This window comes from Bufo bufo, chromosome 1 (assembly GCF_905171765.1).
Source record: "Bufo bufo chromosome 1, aBufBuf1.1, whole genome shotgun sequence".
NCBI lineage: Eukaryota > Metazoa > Chordata > Amphibia > Anura > Bufonidae > Bufo > Bufo bufo.
Window position 1 is genome coordinate 730,907,398 of NC_053389.1, and position 21,636 is coordinate 730,929,033.

At 40.6% G+C, this 21,636-nt stretch overlaps 1 protein-coding gene across 1 annotated transcript in view; it reads right to left on the minus strand.

The window, feature by feature from the left end:
* Positions 1-21,636, minus strand: part of UNC5D (unc-5 netrin receptor D) — a 709,113-nt gene that overhangs the window by 48,754 nt on the left and 638,723 nt on the right. The window contains 2 exon segments of the mRNA XM_040415688.1: positions 9,083-9,232; positions 20,838-21,065. Coding sequence (XP_040271622.1) covers positions 9,083-9,232; positions 20,838-21,065 — 378 coding nt within the window.

The following is a 21,636-nucleotide window of genomic DNA, read 5'->3' on the forward strand; positions in this document are numbered from 1 at the left end:
AATTACAGATATTTTGGCAATCATTGATAGACTAACTCAGGTATACATACCTAGCTCTAATAAGCTAGCAAATACCAAAAAATATGACAGTTACACTTTAACCCCTTACGGACACATGATGTACCGGTACGGCATGTTTCCCGAGTCCTTAAGGACACATGACGTACATGTACGTCATGGCTTTAAAACGCGATTGCGGCGCGGCAGGGGTTAATCGGAACAGAATGCCCGCTGAAATCATTTATCAGGCATCCTGTCACAATGCCGGGGGGGTCAAATGACCCCCCCATATCGGCGATCGCAGAAAACCGCAGGTCAATTCAGACCTGCGGTTTGCTGCGTTTCCGGTCCATTCGGGTCTCCGGTGACCCGATGAACCGGAGAAAGACTGTGATCGGTGGTGTGATTACACACCACCAATCACAGTACGAACATTTGGGATAGGCGGTGCTGGCCGTGGTGCTGAATGCTGCTGTCCAGGGTGCTGATTGGTGCAGGGAGAGAGGCGCGAGATTCAAACTTCCAGCGCTCCTCTCTCCCCTCCTCTTCCTGTTCAGCACCTGCACGGTGCAGCACCGTCCTCACTCGGCTCCTACGATCCCCCCCATCTGCACCCATCACCCTCCAAGGTAGGTTAGGGTCAGTGAGGGAGAGGCACCGTTAGGCAGGGATAGAAGGGAAAAGTTAGGGGGAAAAAAATAAAACTTTATCTAAACTTATTGTTTTTTAGCATTGAGACCCTAGACCTCCCCTGCCACTTGCCCCTCCCCAGCCCCCCCACCACAAGGGAGTATCACACTTCCATGGAGTACAACATTTTTATAATCCCCAACATAATCCCCAACAGTCCCCTAGAGAACATAAAAAACTATGGCTCTCAGACTTTGGAGACACGGAAACAATTATTTTTTTCAAAAAATATTAGTTTTAGTGCAGGCATCCTCAAACTGCGGCCCTCCAGATGTTGTAAAACTATAACTCCCAGCATGCCCAGACAACCTACAGCCATCAGCAGGGCATGGTGGGAATTGTAGTTTTACAACATCTGGAGGGCCGCAGTTTGAGGATGCCTGCTTAGTGTCTCCAAAGTCTGAGAGCCATACATATTGGGCATGTGTCCTTAAAAATCTTATCTATAACATTTAACCCAACCCCCCCGGATGAACAGCGTTAAAAAAAAAAAAAAAAAATGTGTAAAAAAAAGCCATTTTTTGTCACCTAACATCCCAAAAAGTGTAATAGCGAGCGATCAAAATGTCATATGCACCTCCAATTAGTGCCAATAAAACCGCCATCTCATCCCGCAAAAAATGAGCCCCTACATTAGATAGTCGCCCAACAAAAAAAAAAAAACTGTAGCTCCCAGGCTATGGAGATACTAAAATAATTTTTTTGGGTTCCTAAAATGATAATATAGTGTAAAATGAAAATAAATTTTAAAATGTAGACATATTAGGTATCGTCGCGTCCGTAATAATCTTCCCTATAAAAATAACATTTGACCAAACCACTCGGATGAACAGCGTTAAAAATATAAAATAAAAACTGTGCAAAAACACCCATTTTTTGGTAAAATTTCCATCTGAATCCTTTTTTTCCGGTAATAAAGCAAGGGTTAACAGTCAAACAAAACTAAATATTTATTGCCCTGATTCTTTAGTTTGCAGAAACACGCCAAATGTGGTCGTAAATGGATATATAGCCACACGGCAGGGCATAGAACGAAGGGAACGCCATATGGTTTCTGGAAGGCAGATTTTGATGGACTGTTTTTTTTTACACCATGTCCCATTTGAAGCCCCACCTGATGTAGCCTAGACTAGAAACTCCAAAAAAGTGATACCATCTAAGAAACTACACCCCTCAAGGTATTCAAAAGTTACTTTACAAACTTTCTTAACCCTTTAGGTGTTCCACAAAACTAAATAGCGAATGTAGAAACAATTTTAGAATTTACATTTTTTGTTACCTTGCCTCAAAAAAGTGTAATATAGAGCAACCAAAAATCATATTTACCCTAAAATAGTCCCAAAACAACAACCACCTTATCCTAGATGCGGTCACTTTTATGGAGTTTCTACTCTAGGGGTGCATCAGGGGGCTTGAAAGGGTACATGATGTAAATAAACCAGTCCAGCAAAATCTGCCTTCCAAAAACCATATGGCATTCCCCTTCTTCTATGTCCTGCCGTTTAGCCAAATAGTAGTTTACGACCACATATTGGGTGTTTCTGCAAACTAGAGAATCAGGGTAACCCATATTTTGTTTGGCTGTTAACCCATTTTTTCCAGTAATAAAGTAAGGGTTAAAATGGAAAATTTTTAAAAAAATTGAAATTCCTAAATTGTTTCTCCATCTGCCATTAACTCTTGTGGAACACCTAAAGGGTTAACAAAGTTTGTAAACCCAGTTTTGAATACCTTGAGGGGTGTACTTTCTTAGATGGAGTCACTTTTTTGGAATTTCTATTCTAGGGGTGAAACGGGGGGCTTGAAATGGGACATGGTATAAACAAAACCAGTCCTGCGAAATCTGCCTTCCAAAACCCATATGGCGTTCCCCTCCTTCTATGTCCTCCCGTTTGGCCAAACAGTAGTTTAGGACCACATATGGGGTGTTTTTGCAAACTACGGAATCAGGGCAAACCATATTGAGTTTTGTTTGGCAGTTAACCCTTACTTTATTACTGGAAAAAATGGGTTAAAATGTAAAATTTTCCAAAAAATTGAAATTCCAAAATAGTTTCTCCATCTGCTATTAACTCTTGTGGAACACCTAAAGGGTTAACAAAGTTTGAAAACCCAGTTTTGAATAACTTGAGGGGTGTACTTTCTTAGATGGAGTCACTTTTTTGGAATTTCTATTCTAGGGGTGAAACAGGGGGGCTTGAAATGGGACATGGTATAAACAAAACCAGTCCTGCAAAATCTGCCTTGCAAAACCCATATGGCGTACCCCTCCTTCTATGTCCTCCCGTTTGGCCAAACAGTAGTTTAGGACCACATATGGGGTGTTTTTGCAAACTACAGAATCAGGGCAACCCATATTGAGTTTTGTTTGGCAGTTAACCCTTACTTTATTACTGGAAAAAATGGGTTAAAATGGAAAATTTTCCAAAAAATACAAATTCCTAAATTGTTTCTCCATCTGCCATTAACTCTTGTGGAACACCTAAAGGGTTAACAAAGTTTGTAAACCCAGTTTTGAATACCTTGAGGGGTGTACTTTCTTAGATGGAGTCACTTTTTTGAAATTTCTATTCTAGGGCTGCAACGGGGGGCTTGAAATGGGACATGGTATAAACAAAACCAGTCCTGCAAAATCTGCCTTGCAAAAACCATATGGCGTTCCCCTCCTTCTATGTCCTCCCGTTTGGCCAAACAGTAGTTCAGGACCACATATGGGGTGTTTCTGCAAACTACAGAATCAGGGCAACCCATATTGAGGTTTTTTTGGCAGTTATCCCTTGCTTTGTTCCTGTAAAATGTCACACAGAGCCCTGTGCTGCACCAAACTATGACTGCCTCTTTACTATAGGGTGCCTTAAAATATCTTTCTGGGATAGAATACTTCCATAGTACAGCCTCTGTAGATAATGCGACAGAACAATCTCCCATGCCACCCAAATGTCCCATATCCAGCAGGAAAGTCCCTCTTTCCAGCAGCCCTAGGATGGCAGCCACATGTCCCGACTTCAACTGTATGTGCAGCATGAGGATCCTTGCTCCATCATTGGTGCTGGTGGTTCTGCACAGACAGGTGAGATACAGTGATGTCATCGCACCTGATGCGCCGAGCTACAGTACTGACACTGCAGATTAGAGACCAGAGCAGTGCTGCTCGGCACCATTCATCATAGGAATGTGGCACAGGTAAGTATTCAAACTCAGGGGGCATCACTGTTTATTGGGACAGTTATGGGGCCTCAAATTGTGTGGGGGCACTTAAGGGGCCAGCACTCTGTGTGGGGGTGCAGTTAAAGGGGAATTACTATAGTGTGTGGGGCACTTAGCGGCATCATACTTTATGGGGGCAGTATAGACACATCACTCTGTGTCAGGGGCATTAATAGTGCATCATTACTGTCTGTGGGGCACTAAGGGGATATTCTTGCAGTGTTCTTGCACTTAGGAGGTATTCTTACTAAGTGTGCGGCACTATTGCTGTGTGGGGGAACAAAAGGAACCGGATGAGGTTGTGTGTGCATAGATAGGCAGTGGGTAATTTGTCATAGCACGCTACACTGGTACTGTCCCTACTAGGACTTTTCAAACGTTAGGAGGCATGAGCTCTGCAGGCCTTCATACAAAACTGGGGGTATGTGAAAGTGAATAAGAAGCACCATGCACTTCTGTGACTGCCCAAAACTGATTTGTAGGCCTAAGTCTTAACTTATTCTGTGCCATTTAGGGCTACTAGAAATTACCACTGGGCACTATGATAGCTGCCATACGTGTGGCTCATTTTTGGAATCTAGAATTGTCTAAATCACACAGTAAAGAATTTCCAGGTACATTTTTAAATCCAAATGTTCCTTAACTAGCGCTTTTTTTTAGAACACAATGGGGTCATTTATCAAACTGGTGTAAAGTAGAACTGGCTTAGTTGCCCATAGCAACCAATCAGATTCCACCTTTTCACAGCTCCTTTGGAAAATGAAAGGTGGAATCTGATTTGTTGCTATGGGCAACGAAGCCAGTTCTACTTTACACCAGTTTGATAAATGTCCCCAAATATTCTCCCCACACATTATCAGATTTAATTACTTAAATGTTACCATTATAAAACATGCTTTAAGAGAGATTCATTTACATTTTAAATATTAAAAACCTGTGAAAATATGTTTAATGGGATTCAGTCTCCAGGAAACTCTCTGGTAAACCAAGCACAACACCTTGAAGGACAAGCTCAGCTGAATGTAATGATACCGTTCACTTAAAGGGGTTTTTCAAGATTTTTGTACTGACGACCGATCCTCTGGATCGGTCATCAGTATCTGATCGGTGGGGGTCCGACACGTGGAACCCCTGTCGATCAGCTGTTTGAGAAGGCAGCAGCGCTCTAGAGAGTACACAATGGCCTTCTCTCTGCTTTTCACGTTCATTGGTCATGTGGCCTAGTCAAGTGAATGGGGCTAAGCACAATACTAAGCACCGCCAGCTGTGTTTAGTGAGCAAGGAGAAGGTAGTGGTGCTCACAGAAGTGTCAGTGTCTTCTCAAACAGCTGATCAGCAGCGGTCTCAGGTGTCGGACCCCACCGATCGGATACTGATGACCTATTCTGAGGATAGATTATCAGTAGTATAATCCTGGAAAATCCTTTTAAGTTGGTGATATACTGCCCGATGTTCAGGCAGTGGGAGCACAGATGAATGAGAACACCTCCACTGGCACGTGGTTGCACCGGTCTGATTACACAGTGCATGTGGGAAGAATAATTGCTACCGTAGTCGTTCCTCCCTCATTAATTTCTGTTGGTTATCGGCAGCTCATCGATGATTACACCAGAAGTTCTGTCGATAATCGAGCATCTTTCGTCCTGAGTTAAGATGCCAATCAGCCGACAAACAAGCGTTTTCTTGCTCATTGGCTGATCGGCTGCCTGATTATAGAAGCCAATTTCTATGAACGTCCTTTCATAATATTGTGTGGTGTAATAGGGGCTTTAGCAATCTGTTGCTTCGTTCTGGAGAACTTTAAAATAATTCGTATGTAACTTCTGTACCTGTGAAGTGATGGCCTTTCTGCAGATCTGACAGTCTATGAAACATGCAGACTTGTGTGTTCTTGTTACCTCACTCTGCCAATATTGTATGTGAGTGAGCAATAGAAGTCATACTCACAAGTCGGGGTACAAAACCTGTTGTTTCTTTTTATTTCTTTCATTCATTCCAGTATAAAATGGTACATTATACGTGTCGCTGAGACAGACATCGTTCACACCTCCTCCCCTCCACACGACGTTTCAGGAGAACATGCCCCCTTACGCATGTGTAAGGGGGCATGTTCTCACAAAATGTCATGTGGAGGCAATACATTTACACGAAGGCACCTGGAGGTGTATGCACATGTGAGTGTTAGCGTATAATCTATCTATCTATCTATCTATCTATCTATCTATCTATCTATCTATCTATCTACTTCTATATCTATCTATCTATTCTATCTATCTATCTCATATCTATCTATCTATCTATCTATCTATCTACCTATCTATCTATCTATCTATCTATCTATCTCATATCTATCTATCTATCTATCTATCTATCTCTCATATCTATCTATCTATCTATCTATCTATCTATCTACCTATCTATCTAATATCGATGTATCTACCTATCTCACATCTATATATCTATCTCATATCTATCCCATATCTATCCCATATCTATCTATCTAATTTATCTATCTATCTAATATTTATCTATCTATCTATCTATCTATCCATCTAATATCTATCTATCTATCTCTCATATATATCTATCTAATAAATATCTATCTCTCTATCCATCTATCTCATATCTATATCTATCTCATATCTATCTATCTATCTCATATCTATCTATCTATCTATCTATCTCATATCTATCTATCTATCTATCTATCTATCTATCTATCTATCTCATATCTATCTATCTATCTATCTATCTATCTCTCATATCTATCTGTCACAATAGGTAGGTAAGCGGAGAAATAACCAAACACAGGAAAACAAACAGAACCAACGACTAGGCCCAAAAGCTAGGGAGAAAAGGGTCACCTCCTAGCGATCCCTAAAAGCTTTCCCTAAACTGCTGTGCCCATGTGCATACCCTTATGGTGGATATGCACATGCCCTCATGCCTAAACCTAAACACCCTGGGCAAACCCTAAGCAGCAGGGAAAAGGGAAGAGGCAACCTGCTTCTTCAAACCAGGAGGAAGCAAGTGTCTCCCTAGAGGCCTAGATAAAACACACAAAGGGAAATGAAGAATAGGACTTATCTTGAGCAGAGCTGGAGCAGACGATCCACCACACATCCAGAGCTCCCAGAAAAGAAATAGCCTCACTAACAATGAAACCCAGTACACCTGAGGGAAGGTGGATCCAGCTCAAACCCAAATCAAAACAAACAGAGAAGTCAGACATGTGCAGCCAGTCTGACAGACCTGCGCACATTCACAGGACACTATCTATCTAATATCTATATCTATCTTCTATCTATCTATCTATCTATCTATCTATCTATCTATCTATGTATCCCATATATATTTATCTCCTATCTATCTATCTATCTATCTATCTATCTATCTATCTATCGATCGATCTATCATATCTATCTATCTATCTATCTATCTATCTATCTATCCCATATCTATCGATCTATCGATCTATCTATCTCATATCTATCTATCTATCTATCTATCTATGTATCAATAAAGCTTTATTGGCAGGTCTAAAATTATACATTAGTATTGCCAAAGCATGTGGAAAATAGGGGGTTGAGAAATGGGCGAATCATGACAGGGGGGAGGAGGGGTGCGGATACACCCCGGTTCAGTGTATAGGAGTCCTTGGCATATCAGGCTCCTCTCAGTCTGTGGCAGGCACTGATATATTGTGCTGATACTGTATGTCTACAGTGTTCTCTTCCTCTCCCAGCAGGATGGGCAGCTTCTCTTCCTCCTCTATGGAGCTGAAGTCTGGGAGTAGATCAGAGAGTCTTCTAAAGTGGATGATCCATCACTGCTGAGTATTTGGGACAGTATATCAGGAAGTAGGCCTCATCTTCCACTAATCCAGGTGGCACTGCTGGCACAGTCTGCTTTCTCTAGGCATGTAGCTCTGTTGATGCCGTCCGGATTTGAAGGCCAGGCTGTGGGGGCTCAGTCTGTAGCGGCTCAGGATTATCCGGTCTCTGGGGTTCCCTAGTTTCTCCAGATATGGGGCCAGTTTGTAGCCTCCCTGCAGGCTCTGGTACACCGTCAGCTTCTGGGATGCTCTTACCTCCTTCCTCCATTCACTGACGTATTCCTCTTGTCTCTTGTTTACTGTGTTCCTGATCACAGCATTTGTGAGTTGGTGTGGGGTGATTTTCTGGTCGGGCTGGGTTTCAGTAAGTTGATTTTGGGGCTTTGCCTTGCCTGGGATCCCTTGGTGTAGCAAGGCTTTATGGTGATGGGAGCCTTCACTACTACCATGTAAGATGGCCCCAGAATGAGAGCGCCCTCTTCTGGATTGCAAAGTGTAGAGGGAATATGCCCAGCTTCCCTCGACAGGCACTGTTAGAGGTGCTCTGATGGACCTGGAGGAGATGCCTATCTATCTATCTATCTATCTATCTATCTATTTCATATCTATTATCTATCTATCTATCTATCTATCTATCTATCTATCTATCTATCTATCTCATCTATTTATCTATCTCTATCTATCTCATATCATTCTATATCATATCTATCTATCTATCTATCTATCTATCTATCTATCTATCTATCTATCTTCTATCTATCTCATATCATTCTATATCATATCTATCTATCTTTGCTACCTGCTATCTATATGTATGTAGATGGAGCAGTCAGCAGACTGCAGAGGCACCCTGTCTATGTGTATGTACCGTATGTGTATATTTGTGGCTATGTAGGATTTTTTACCGCTATTCTGTCATTATAACTTTCTTACAACTGTCAATGAAACAGCAAATCAGTTCGTCGCACATCATATTCCTCAAATAAGCTGCAATCTGTGGCTTAAGCATATGCGGCATGTACCTTATAGTATGGTAACCCTATGTAAAATCCAACCTTTTAGTGCCAAGTATGATCCAAGCTTCTAATCATCAGGCCTCCAGTCCCCGCACTTGTCCTGCAGGCCTAGATCTGCTGACGCTATCAGGGATGGGATACTCCTGGCATCAGATGGACTCTGGAGTCTTTAATGATTACTGTTGTTCATCTGATCCCCTTCCAGCAGCACTAAATGCATTAGCTATTAATCAATGAGTATTAAGTAAAAAAAAAGTCCAGGTTGTTGTTCCCCATGTCTGCAGAACGTCAAGAGGAAAAGATCTATAGCAGCAAAGACAAATGGTTCTCGTACCTGACATGCAGTAAATGGTTTGATCCTCCAGAGGAAGGGAGGGATGTCGAGAACAGAAATCTGGATGCTGAAGGTATTCCCCTTGAAATGAAGCAACTTTGGTTCTTCCAACAGCTGTCCACCTTGATGTCTCTCATCCAAAAGCACTTCCTGCAATAGGAACAGGAGAAATCAATACGAGGATAAGCCCACAGGGTTTTAGAGGATGTCTGAGTGGCATCTTGCTTGGCAGGCTCTATTAAAATGATCATAAAACTGATTTAAAGACAAAAGAATAATACTATTAGTGTCAGGCTCCAGCGCATTTTACTCCGGCTGTCTCTTTGCCGTAAAGGAATGCCGGCAGAATCCTAATAACCGGACACGTGTCAGGCCTGACTCAAGTGATGGCTGCTTACAGTGTGACAAGCACTGATATACTGACTTATTAGATGTGCATTGCTTTATATGGTCAGATGTAGCAGAGCTGAATTGGTTTAGGGCTGCAACGTGATGATAACTCTCCAGATAACATACCATAGAAGGTGTAAATGCAAACCTGTGTATATCACTGCAACGCAATGGATTCTTCCAAATGACAAAGTCAGCATAAATGCTGTTGGTTGTCGACAGCGAAGAAGCATGCAGAGAATCCATTTACAGCAGCAGTGAAGTGGATACGTTTTAAACATTGAAATAACATGTGACAAGGATTTTTAAATCTGCGTGATCTGGAATGGATTTTGACGCTGCAGATATTGGCCATGTCCGATAAGGGTGGCCACACCCAAGGCTAACTGAATTCTAGCAATGTACAGGCAACACAGTTAAATAACATATTCAGCACGGCTATGTCTGTATTTCCCTGTGTATTTTATGTTAGTCATTCCTAAGAATAAAATAAGACTAACCTTATCATAGCTACACCACTGAGGCAAGGCTCTTCTATGTTGTCACAATGTTTTTTGATTATCAGCGCAGCATTGGGCAGCAGCACTGGAGAAAGCAGGGGAGGATGGGGGGAGGATACTTATTTTAACACATTTAGTGGCTTTGGGGAGTCGAACTACTCCTTTAGGTATTCTGACAGACATATTGTTAATAATTCTTCTGTTAAAGTGTAACTGTCATATTTTTATTTTATTTGCTAGTTTATTAGAGCTAGGCATTTATACCGGAGTTTGTCAATGATTGACAAAAGATCTGCAATTACCTTATAATAACAGATTTTATTAATGTCCTCTGTCCCTTTCCACTGCTCCCTTAAAAGACAGTTGCTATGTCTTGTCTGTCTCCGGCTAAGAAGACAGGAAGACAGAGGGGCGGTCCTTCACACTGCATGCCTGCATTAGGCTTCAGAGTGAGGAGGCGTGTCTCTCAGTAATCCAATCTGATTGGCTGGCAGGGAGCTGCTGGCTACAGCAAGTGTGTATGTGAGGTGAGGGAAAGCAGTTTTGGCCTCAGAGAACTGGCAGAGGAGCCATCTTGAGAAGGTCCTCATATTGTAAATGTTTAATCAGCCATTACTAAGGGAAAAACTCAAGGAAAACAGTGGTATGTGAAGAAACTAAAGATTGCCTTATGCTTAATGCTGCTGCAGTAGTAACATATGCTAAAATAGATTTTTTTGATGAAAACATGACGGTTACACTTTAAGGATAGGGGATGTTGACCCATTGTGCCAACCACCTGGAGTGGTTGGCTGCTGACCTACGGGGGTTAGAGGCACTCTAGTGAAGCACCAAGGGATCAGGCAATACTCGTGGTCAGTGGCAGGCCAGGGTCACGGTAGGTGGTGTTCATGCAAATCCAAGAATGAGTCGAAAGGTGAGGGCAGGCAGCACAGTATCAGAACAGAGAACAGGCATAGATCAGACGGCATAGAGTCAGAGTCCAGGAATCAGGCCGCAGTTGGTACATGGGCAAACAGGTTACAGTTCTTTCGCAAAATCTAGCCAGCTAGAAAGACCTATGGCGCAGGCAAGGGGTGGAACAAACAGCTCAGCATGTATAGGAAAGCTGATGAGCTCATTAATCAAGCAGCTGAGCACAGGGTCAGAAAGGGGAATTACCCTTTCAATATTGCACGGAAAAGTCTCTCTAATACACAGGAAAAGGCCTTGCAGCAACGCTGCAGCTTGCAGTGCGGGATACAGAAGTCTGGTGGCCAGGCAGAAGAAAGGTAAGTGATGCGGCCCCCCTGCAGACCCCAGACAGTGGGACAGTGGAGAACAGAGAGTGTCACCATGACATCTTCATTGGTTTTCTACCAAACGGTCCCTAGTGTGCAAGTCTATGATATATAGAAATAAATCGTAAGCCACACTGGGGACAAGATCAGAACTAATAAATGGATGATTATGGAAAAGGTGACAGTGCCAAGTCCGCCAAAATGAAAGCTACTCTCTGAAGCTGAGAGGAAGAACCCATAAGTACCCAAAAATCCCCACATCATTGCTGACTAGTGTACATAGTAGCACAATCCAGCACCTATAGGGTATTCTACTTTGGTTTAGCAGAGAGGCCTCACTTAATGGGACTATGAGAGAAGCTCCAGCACCCACCACATATACTTATTGGCTCATTGCATTGTGGTCCAGTATTATTTGCACATGCAAGACTTACCCGTAGGTAGATCCTAAAATTCAAAGAACAGCAGGACCTGTTGCTGAGCATGTCAGGGGGAAAACCATCTTCCATCTAATTGGCATATACTACGGTATGTATTCTATCATTTGTGCTGAATTGGGCATCATATTTTTATCATAATACTCTCTGTGAATAGAAGCATGACTTGCCCGTGGGCATGCTCGCCAAATGTTGCCAACATAAAGGTATAGCTCCAGCAATAAATGATTTGGCTCTGAAAGTGTTTCTATTTTTCAGAGTCAACAAGCTGCAAAATTAAATTATATTTCTGCTGCTTTTGAGAGTAGACTGTCACTGTGAATCCTTACCTTCTGTTTATGCACAATCCTTATTATTGAACATGAGAATTCATAAAATCCTTGCAGTAAAATTTCATATTTGTGTGTGATAGGTTGATATTCAAAGTCAACCAATTAAATGGCCATATAATATACCATATATATATATATATATATATATATATATATATATATATATACTTAGTAAATGCTGGGAACTAGGCAAAAAGTGATTGTTCTGTAACATAAAACTGAGATAGAGTGCTATGTGGTAAATAGAAGATAGCGCCAAGGTACATTTTTTGCTATTTCTCCAATGTATTACAAAAAGAAACAACATACCTGCAGAATCAGACTACACACAGGGTTTATTTGTAGTCTGTAACCACGGAGAGACCAATGCATAGTTCTGCATAGGAGTTGTATAAACAAAACTGCACAATATTTTAAATCAAGATAACCCATGGAGCTGCTCCATTTTTATTTTATATACATACACTGGAGAAATGTTGAAAATTTGCAAACGTTTACAGTTTATATTCTTGAAGTCATTGGTTTAGTAATGGAACTACAAAGGTGCGACAATAGAGAGGAGTTCCAAACAAGTCAAACTAGAGGAAGCCTTCTCTTTTTTTTATGTCCAGCTTTGGTGTTTTATGAGTTGCATCTACAAAATTCAGCTCTCGGTATACTAACCATATGCCAATGAACTGTTCTTTATGCTGAAAATCTACGACAGTTTAGTGTATATGTATTGCCATTAGGCTCTGTTTACTCAAGCACCATGGTTTCCTTTAATGGAAACAAGGCAGTTATGATGGATCAGTTCAATAACAGATCTTGATGTTTCCATTGACTTCTAATGAGTACGGAAGGTTTCTACTTTATTGCAAGAAAGAATAGTGCCACAGAATTTACTATTTTTGTTGTCAAAAAGAAATGGAGTTCTAACAGAACAGAACCTAGTGATTGTGTGAATATAGCCTTATGTATCTCCAGTCTAAGGCCTCATGTACATTTGAGATTTAGGGAGCTGTAACATAGAGCCCTACGGTACCTTACATTTCTTGATGTCATGCAGATCATATTCGACATAAAGTCAACTGGAAAAAAAAATGCCACATTCCATCAGATGTCCTCTTATGGGGGTATTATGGCACAACAGATGTGTGGTTAGCAATGTTGGATTCAAATTCAACCAATGGCATCATCTTCATTGAGATTATATGTTCTCCTTTCATTAATATGGGTTTGATATGAGTGCTCTGGATTCCTCAAACATAAAAATGTAGGGCAGCTCTAATGGCTTTCTATGAAATGAATCTTATGATCAGCATGTCTGAAACAGATTAAATGGTGTGGAATATGTTTATGCTCACAAGGAATCAAGCTGGTGCCACAAGCATCCACCCTGGTGCAAGACCTGCTACATGCCTAAACAGTAACAAACCGAACAAAGGAAACAAGGTGGATGTATAAAGCAAATAAAAATATGTTAATGATATAAAGTGTTCTCTCTAGATGAATGAATTACAGTGTGGAATTACAGTGCACTCGGAAAGTCTTTAGACCCTTTCACTTTTTTCACATTTAGTTATATTGCGGCCTAGTGCTAAAAAAAAAAAAAATACAAAGTTTTTCTCCAACAATCTGCACTCAATACCTTATATTGAGCGAGAGACAACCGGATTTTAGAAATATTTGCAAACCTTCAAAAGGAAAAACTAATATTTTGTATGGACCCCATTTCCCATTGATCCCTTTTCTCTTGATCATTTTGAGATGTTTCTGCACACTGATTAGAGCCCACCTGTAATTGGACATGACTTGGAAAGAAACACCACAGTTTATATAAGGTCTGATAGCTGACAGTGCATATCATACCAAAAACCAAGCCATGCGGAGGAAAGAACTGTCTGTAGAGCCCAGAGACAGGATTGTGTGGAGGCACAGATCTGGAGAAGGGTACAAAAAATGTTCCCAAGAGCACAGTGGCCTCCAGAAAATGAAATGAAATAAGCTTTCAACAACCAATACTCCTCTTAGATCTGGCCCCCCACCAAACTAATCAGGGGGGGGGGATCTTAGTAAACGAGGTGCTAAAAACCCAAAGGTCCTGTATGCAAATAGCAGAAAATTAAAGAAGGTCAACCATCAGTGCAGCACTCCACCAATCTGGGCTTTATGGCAGAGTGGCCAGAAATAAACCTTTGCTATATAAAAGATACATGAAGGTTTGCAAAAAAAATGCAACTAAAGGACTAATTGAACATTTTGGCCTCAATTCTAAGTGTCATTATTAGAGGAAAACAGACACTGCCTAATACCATCCCTACAATGATGCATGGTAGTGACAAGAGCATGCTGTAGGACAGGGAGACTGATCAGAATTCAAAACCTGATCTAGAGTGATGTGGACCTCAGATTAGGCTGACCCTAGCTACAATGACCCTAGCTACAAAGCCAAGACAATACAGGAGTGGCTTAGGGAAAACTCTGTGAATGTTCATGAGTGACCTGGCCAGAGCCCTGACTTTAACCCAATCAAATATCTTTGGAGAGACAGGATCTTTGGAGAGTTGAAAAGGATCAGCAGAGAAGAATGGCAGAAAATCCCCAAATCTAGGTGTGCAAACCTAAGGTGCCAAAGGTTCTTCAACTAACTCTGACTCCTGAGTAAAGGTGCCGAATACTTATGTCAGTTTAATATTTTTGTTTCTCCTTTTCAATGAGAAAGATTTCACTTTTCTCATTATGGGGTATTGAGTGAAGAATGGTGGGGAAACATTTTTAGCTTTTAGCAAAAGACCGCAACATAACAAAATGTGAAAAAAGAGAAAAGGTCTAAAGACTCTCTGAATGCATTGTACATTAAAGTATGGTGCCGTATGGATCAATATACTGCAGAACAAGTAATATCTATGGAAAGACTTTGAAAGTACCCCGCAGCATCCTGCATGGCTCTAACACGAGGCCTAACACTTGAAATGTAATACCAAGGACATTAAACTAGTCTTCATTACTGTCAAAACTAGTAAAATAGGGCATCACTGACTTTTTATTCATTAACATTATGTGTGAGTATGCTTTGTAGGTTCCTTTTTCTGTTTCCAAGCAATTTTTTATCTGGATAATTCGCTGTTTTAAAACTTGACAAAAAAGCAATTAGAAAAAGCTCAAAATAACACTTCCACTGCTACACAGTGAACATTTTTTAAAACTTGTTACTTGACAAAAAAAGCAATTAAAAAAAGCTCAAAATATCACTTCCACTGCTACACAGTGAACATTTTGTAAGCCTAATTAACCTTTTTGTTGTTTTTCTACCAAGTTTGTGCAAGATAATCACTAGAAATGAGCGAATTTTGAAATTTGTTCACGCTTCATTTGGTGGTAAAAGCAGAATTGCTTTATGGATTCCGTTACCACGGACCATAACGCAATTCTATGATGGAATGCTTCACAGAATGCCTTTAGAGGCATTCCGTTATTCATTCCGTCATAATAGAAGCCTGTGGGCTGCAAAACGGATCCGTCCCGTTTCCGTTATGCAGGAGAGTACTCCTCTGCATAATGGAAACGGGATGGATCCATTACTCAGGCCATAGACTTCTATTATGATCAAATGAATAACGGAATACCTCTAAAGGCATTCCGCTACGCATTCCGTCATAGAATTGCGTTATGTTCCGTGGTAACGGAATCCATAACGCAATTCTGCTTTTACCACCAAACAAAGCTTGAACAAATTTCATATCATGAAATTCGCTCATCTCTAATCATCACGTATTTGTTTAGCAAGTTTGCAAATACTATTTCTGGAGCTGAAGCTATTTTAGGGGTGAAGACAGTTGTAATACTTTATGTTTCTCTAGATGTGAGTCAGCTGCTTATACTGTATAAAAGATCCTGCCACCAACCCAGGATCAGGATGTGCAGCAAAGAACTGGAGCAGTGCCTTTAGGAAGGGATGCAGCACATCAGAGGCATAGATCATTTTCAGAAAGTGAGCAATTGCTATGTTTGACACTCTCATTTTATTATAAGAACAAAGGCAGAGGAACTGCTTTGATTTGTCCTTCATATGATCAACCTGATGAGACTGAAACTTTGTCCTTTTGTATCCGATTAAAATGAATGCAATTTGCAGGCTAAAAAAACGTTCCTTCTCCACTTTCACAGTCTGCGCTCTCTGTGCTATCTCTGATTATTATACTGTTGCTCATTTTTAGAGGGTACGGCAAGGAGGACATCTTCTTGCTCCAGAAATCTTTCCCATTGCTTTATTTTAATGCCCAATTTCTACTGCCAGAATATAAATTAAACAAGGTTCATGAATATGGGAAAATTGAGAGCTGCTCCCTGTAAAAAAGTTTATAATATATTCCCAGAGTATCTAGAGGGTAAACCTCAACTACACACAGGGGGATCTCATGTGTGAAGAACCAAACTTCAAAGGCGTGGAGCTTATTAATGATAACATTTTTCCATTGAGGAGAATGGTTCCACCCTCACTACAGAGTGATGGTCACATTATTGTATCTTCTTCCTTCATTGGCAACCCTTTCATGAATTATACAATCCTTGAAGGAAAACGGTGTCGCGTAAGAACTCTCAATTGTAAATTCTAATCTTGGGCTCCTTGATGTCAACTGAACGCAATCGCATTTGAATTGCATAATGTCAAAATGTGTTAAAATCCATGTGATCTTGTGTTTTTTCAAGCAGTAAAAGAAAACTTATCCTGGAAGAACAAATAGGCTCTGTTTTCTGTTAAAAAGGAATCCTTCTCCAGGAATTTCACTTGTAAACCAAGCACAATGCCTTATAGGTATAGCTCTGCTAAATTGTTTAATCCATATGCAAATGAGCAGTTAAGTGCACAAAGGATAGGCCCAAGACGTTATGTGCACCTTTGCTTATGCTACATCCTCTGCCAGCCCCTCCTACTCCTGGATTGACAGGGCCAAGGTTCCTGTAGAGTTATCATCCCTGACCCTGTCAGCAGGAGGAGTAATTGTGCACAGAGTGGGTCGGGTCTGCCCCTGGTGCACTTGACTGGTTATTTGCATGTGAATTAAAAGTTCTTTTTTTGCAGAATGAAACAGATCGCTAAGGGAAAGATACCATTAAAATTCAGATGAGCTAGCCCTAAAAGACATTGTGCTTGATTCAACAGTGAATTTCCTGGTGACAAATTACCTTTAAAGAGGACCTTTTATCAGGCTAGCTCTAGTCTAATTATTATCCTACCTTATAGGGCAGCCCCCACTGATGCCATGGCCCTTTTTTTTTTCTACAAAACCTCCCGTTCGTCCGCTGTTGGCCCCATATATTTTGGCGCCTTAATTTATAATAAGGCGACTCGATTATACTAGGCGGAGACTTGTATTCTCGGTTATACTAGGAGGAGACTTGTATTTTCCCTGGGAGTGGTTATCTTCTCCCTGGCTGTGAGCCCATCCAATCAGAGTGCCCCGCTCTTAGTCAGGAAGAATGAGCTTAAGTTCTCGCGAGAGTCGCCTCATTATATTATAAGGTGCCAAAATATACGGGGCCAACAGCGGACGAACATAGGTTTTGTAGAAAAGAAAAAGAAAAAGTACCATGGCATCAGTGGGGACTGCCTGTAAGGTAGGATAATAATTGTACTAGAGCTAGCCTGATGAAAGGTCCTCTTTAAGTTGTAATAAAGTAAGATGTATTCTTATTGGCTCCATTTATACTATGTTTGGGGCATATGCTGAGGGACTATTAAAAAGTACATACACCGCTGGACAAATGCAACTATACATCTGCTATAGACTCTTAAAAAATTGATATTTTTTTTATGGAATCCCCTTGTTATAAATAACATTAGTGGCATGCTTTTCAATACAGTTTTAAAAGGTAGTGGTAAATGAACTGGGCACTCTCAGGATACAGGGATCACACAGATATTTATTAATATATAAGGCAATAAAAACGACACTAAAAGAGAGAATATGGCACTCCTGTAGGAAAGCTTTGTATAAAACAGCACTTGCTCACTGTGCTGTTTTATACATAGCTTTCCTACAGGAGGGCCATATTCTCTCTTTTATTGTCGTTTTTATTGCCTTATATATTAATAAATATCTGTGTGATCCCTGTATCCTGAGAGTGCCCAGTTCATTTACCACAAGTTTCACGTTATTTTAGTGGACTGGGTGAGTCCACTTTACTGAGTGCACCTCTGCTTGGTCTTTGTGTGTTCCTGTGCGCCTCATTTACTTTTTTTACTGCACAGTTTTAAAAGGTATGCTGACATATACACCATGTATGCCAAAAGGCTAGTGTTTTGGCATATACAGTACAGACCAAAAGTTTGGACACACCTTCTCATTCAAAGAGTTTTCTTTATTTTCATGACTATGAAAATTGTAGATTCACACTAAAGGCATCAAAACTATGAATTAACACATGTGGAATTATATACATAACAAACAAGTGTGAAACAACAGAAAATATGTCATATTCTAGGTTCTTCAAAGTAACCACCTTTTGCTTTGATTACTGCTTTGCACACTCTTGGCATTCTCTTGATGAGCTTCAGAGGTAGTCCCCTGAAATGGTTTTCACTTCACAGGTGTGCCCTGTCAGGTTTAATAAGTGGGATTTCTTGCCTTATAAATGGGGTTGGGACCATCAGTTGCGTTGAGGAGAAGTCAGGTGGATACACAGCTGATAGTCCTACTGAATAGACTGTTAGAATTTGTATTATGGCAAGAAAAAAGCAGCTAAGTAAAGAAAAACGAGTGGCCATCATTACTTTAAGAAATGAAAGTCAGTCAGTCAGCCGAAAAATTGGGAAAACTTTGAAAGTAAGGGCTATTTGACCATGAAGGAGAGTGATGGGGTGCTGCACCAGATGACCTGGCCTCCACAGTCACCGGACCTGAACCCAATCGAGATGGTTTGGGGTGAGCTGGACCGCAGAGTGAAGGCAAAAGGGCCAACAAGTGCTAAGCATCTCTGGGAAATCCTTCAAGACTGTTGGAAGACCATTTCAGGGGACTACCTCTTGAAGTTCATCAAGAGAATGCCAAGAGTGTGCAAGCAGTAATCAAAGCAAAAGGTGGCTACTTTGAAGAACCTAGAATATGACATATTTTCAGTTGTTTCACACTTGTTTGTTATGTATATAATTCCACATGTGTTAATTCATAGTTTTGATGCCTTCATAGTCATGAAAATAAAGAAAACTCTTTGAATGAGAAGGTGTGTCCAAACTTTTGGTCTGTACTGTACTTTACAAGGAAGTCTTTGGATATATATACGTTTATGTCGGGAAGCGCTCCCAGCATTTACACCAAATGTACAGTACAGACCAAAAGTTTGGACACACCTTCTCATTCAAAGAGTTTTCTTTATTTTCATGACTATGAAAATTGTAGATTCACACTGAAGGCATCAAAACTATGAATTAACACATGTGGAATTATATACATAACAAACAAGAGTGAAAACAGCAGAAAATATGTCATATTCTAGGTTCTTCAAAGTAGCCACCTTTTGCTTTGATTGCTGCTTTGCACACTCTTGGCATTTTCTTGATGAGCTTCAAGAGGTAGTTACCTGAAATGGTTTTCACTTCACAGGTGTGCCCTGTCAGGTTTAATAAGTGGGATTTCTTGCCTTATAAATGGGGTTGGGACCATGAGTGGCGTTGAGGAGAAGTCAGGTGGATACACAGCTGATAGTCCTACTGAATAGACTGTTAGAATTTGTATTATGGCAAGAAAAAAGCAGCTAAGTAAATAAAATCGAGTGGCCATCATTACATTAAGAAATGAAGGTCAGTCAGTCAGCCGAAAAATTGGGAAAACTTTGAAAATAAGGGCTATTTGACCATGAAGGAGAGTGATAGGGTGCTGCGCCAGATGACCTAGCCTCCACAGTCACTGGACCTGAACCCAATCGAGATGGTTTGGGGTGAGCTGGACCGCAGAGTGAAGGCAAAAGGGCCAACAAGTGCTAAGCATCTCTGGGAACTCCTTCAAGACTGTTGGAAGACCATTTCAGGGGACTACCTCTTGAAGCTCATCAAGAGAATGCCAAGAGTGTGCAAAGCAGTAATCAAAGCAAAAGGTGGCTACTTCGAAGAACCTAGAATATGACATATTTTCAGTTGTTTCACACTTGTTTGTTATGTATATAATTCCACATGTGTTAATTCATAGTTTTGATGCCTTCATAGTCATGAAAATAAAGAAAACTCTTTGAATGAGAAGGTGTGTCCAAACTTTTGGTCTGTACTGTATATCACAAACTTGAAATGAACTGAGTCTTATAGTGCACAATCACAAAGTCTTTTTAGAGGCGAGCCCAACATTAACATAGTAACTTGGTACCATAGTTTGTAAGGCTGAAAAAAGACATACTGTACGTCTATCCAGTTCAGCCTATTATCCTGCACAGTATGTCTTGAGGAAGGCAAAACACCCTCAGGTAGAAGGCAATTTTTCTAATTTTAGGGGTGAAAATTAAATTCCTTTGCATAATCTCTTAATCCATAATGGGTTTATGTGTTTGAAAAGCTTCCTCCTCCTACAGACACAGACATTTTACTTTGCAGAACTCAAATACTTACCTGAGAATAAGGGACCAGACCAATGTCCATGTCATTCTCCAGTCTTGCAAACAATAAGGAGGTAAAATATTGGTAAAACCTTATGTCCTGAGATGGTAGGGTGAACCAACAACCTTCATTTGTATACCCCCCTTGACCCCCATATAAACAGTGTGTATGCCAGTTAATGCAGATATTAATGCAAAACAGAGTAAATATTTGACCAAAAACTACACATTGAAGACATATAATCTCTTACTTGGAATGCACATGGGGTGTTGTCAATACAGTAAACCCTCAGGTTATAATCCAAGGAATTGCAGGACATACAGCCAAACACAGCTACTTTGAGCTCCTTCACGGCACAGTCTGTGAGAGGTTCGCCCACCAAAGCATAAGTGCCAAAGCTGTCCATTAATATATGGCAAGCAAAGGGATCCAAAAGGCAGTAAAAGGAAGTGGTTTCGTCATCGGTAGACATTACTTCCTGAGGAGGGAATGCAGAGCTGAATTCAATTGTCTATTTTTTGCAACAGTCAAAGATACATTACTTGTATAGCAAAAGTTATTTTTCCATTAACATACAGTGGGATGCAAAAGTTTGGGCAACCTTGTTAATCGTCATGATTTTCCTGTATAAATCGCTGGTTGTTACGATAAAAATATTTAATTATATCATATAGGAGACACACACAGTGATATTTGAGAAGTGAAATGAAGTTTATTGGATTTACAGAAAGTGTGCTATAATTGTTTAAACAAAATTAGGCAGGTGCATAAATTTGGGCACCACAAAAAAGAAATGAAATCAATATTTAGTAGATCCTCCTTTTGCAGAAATTACAGCCTCTAAACGCTTCCTGTAGGTTCCAATGAGTCTGCATTCTGGTTGAAGATATTTTGGACCATTCCTCTTTACAAAACATCTTTAGTTCATTCAGGTTTGATGGCTTCCGAGCATGGACAGCTCTCTTTAAGTCACACCACATATTTTCAATTATATTCAGGTCTGGGGACTGAGATGGCCATTCTAGAACGTTGTACTTGTTCCTCTGCAT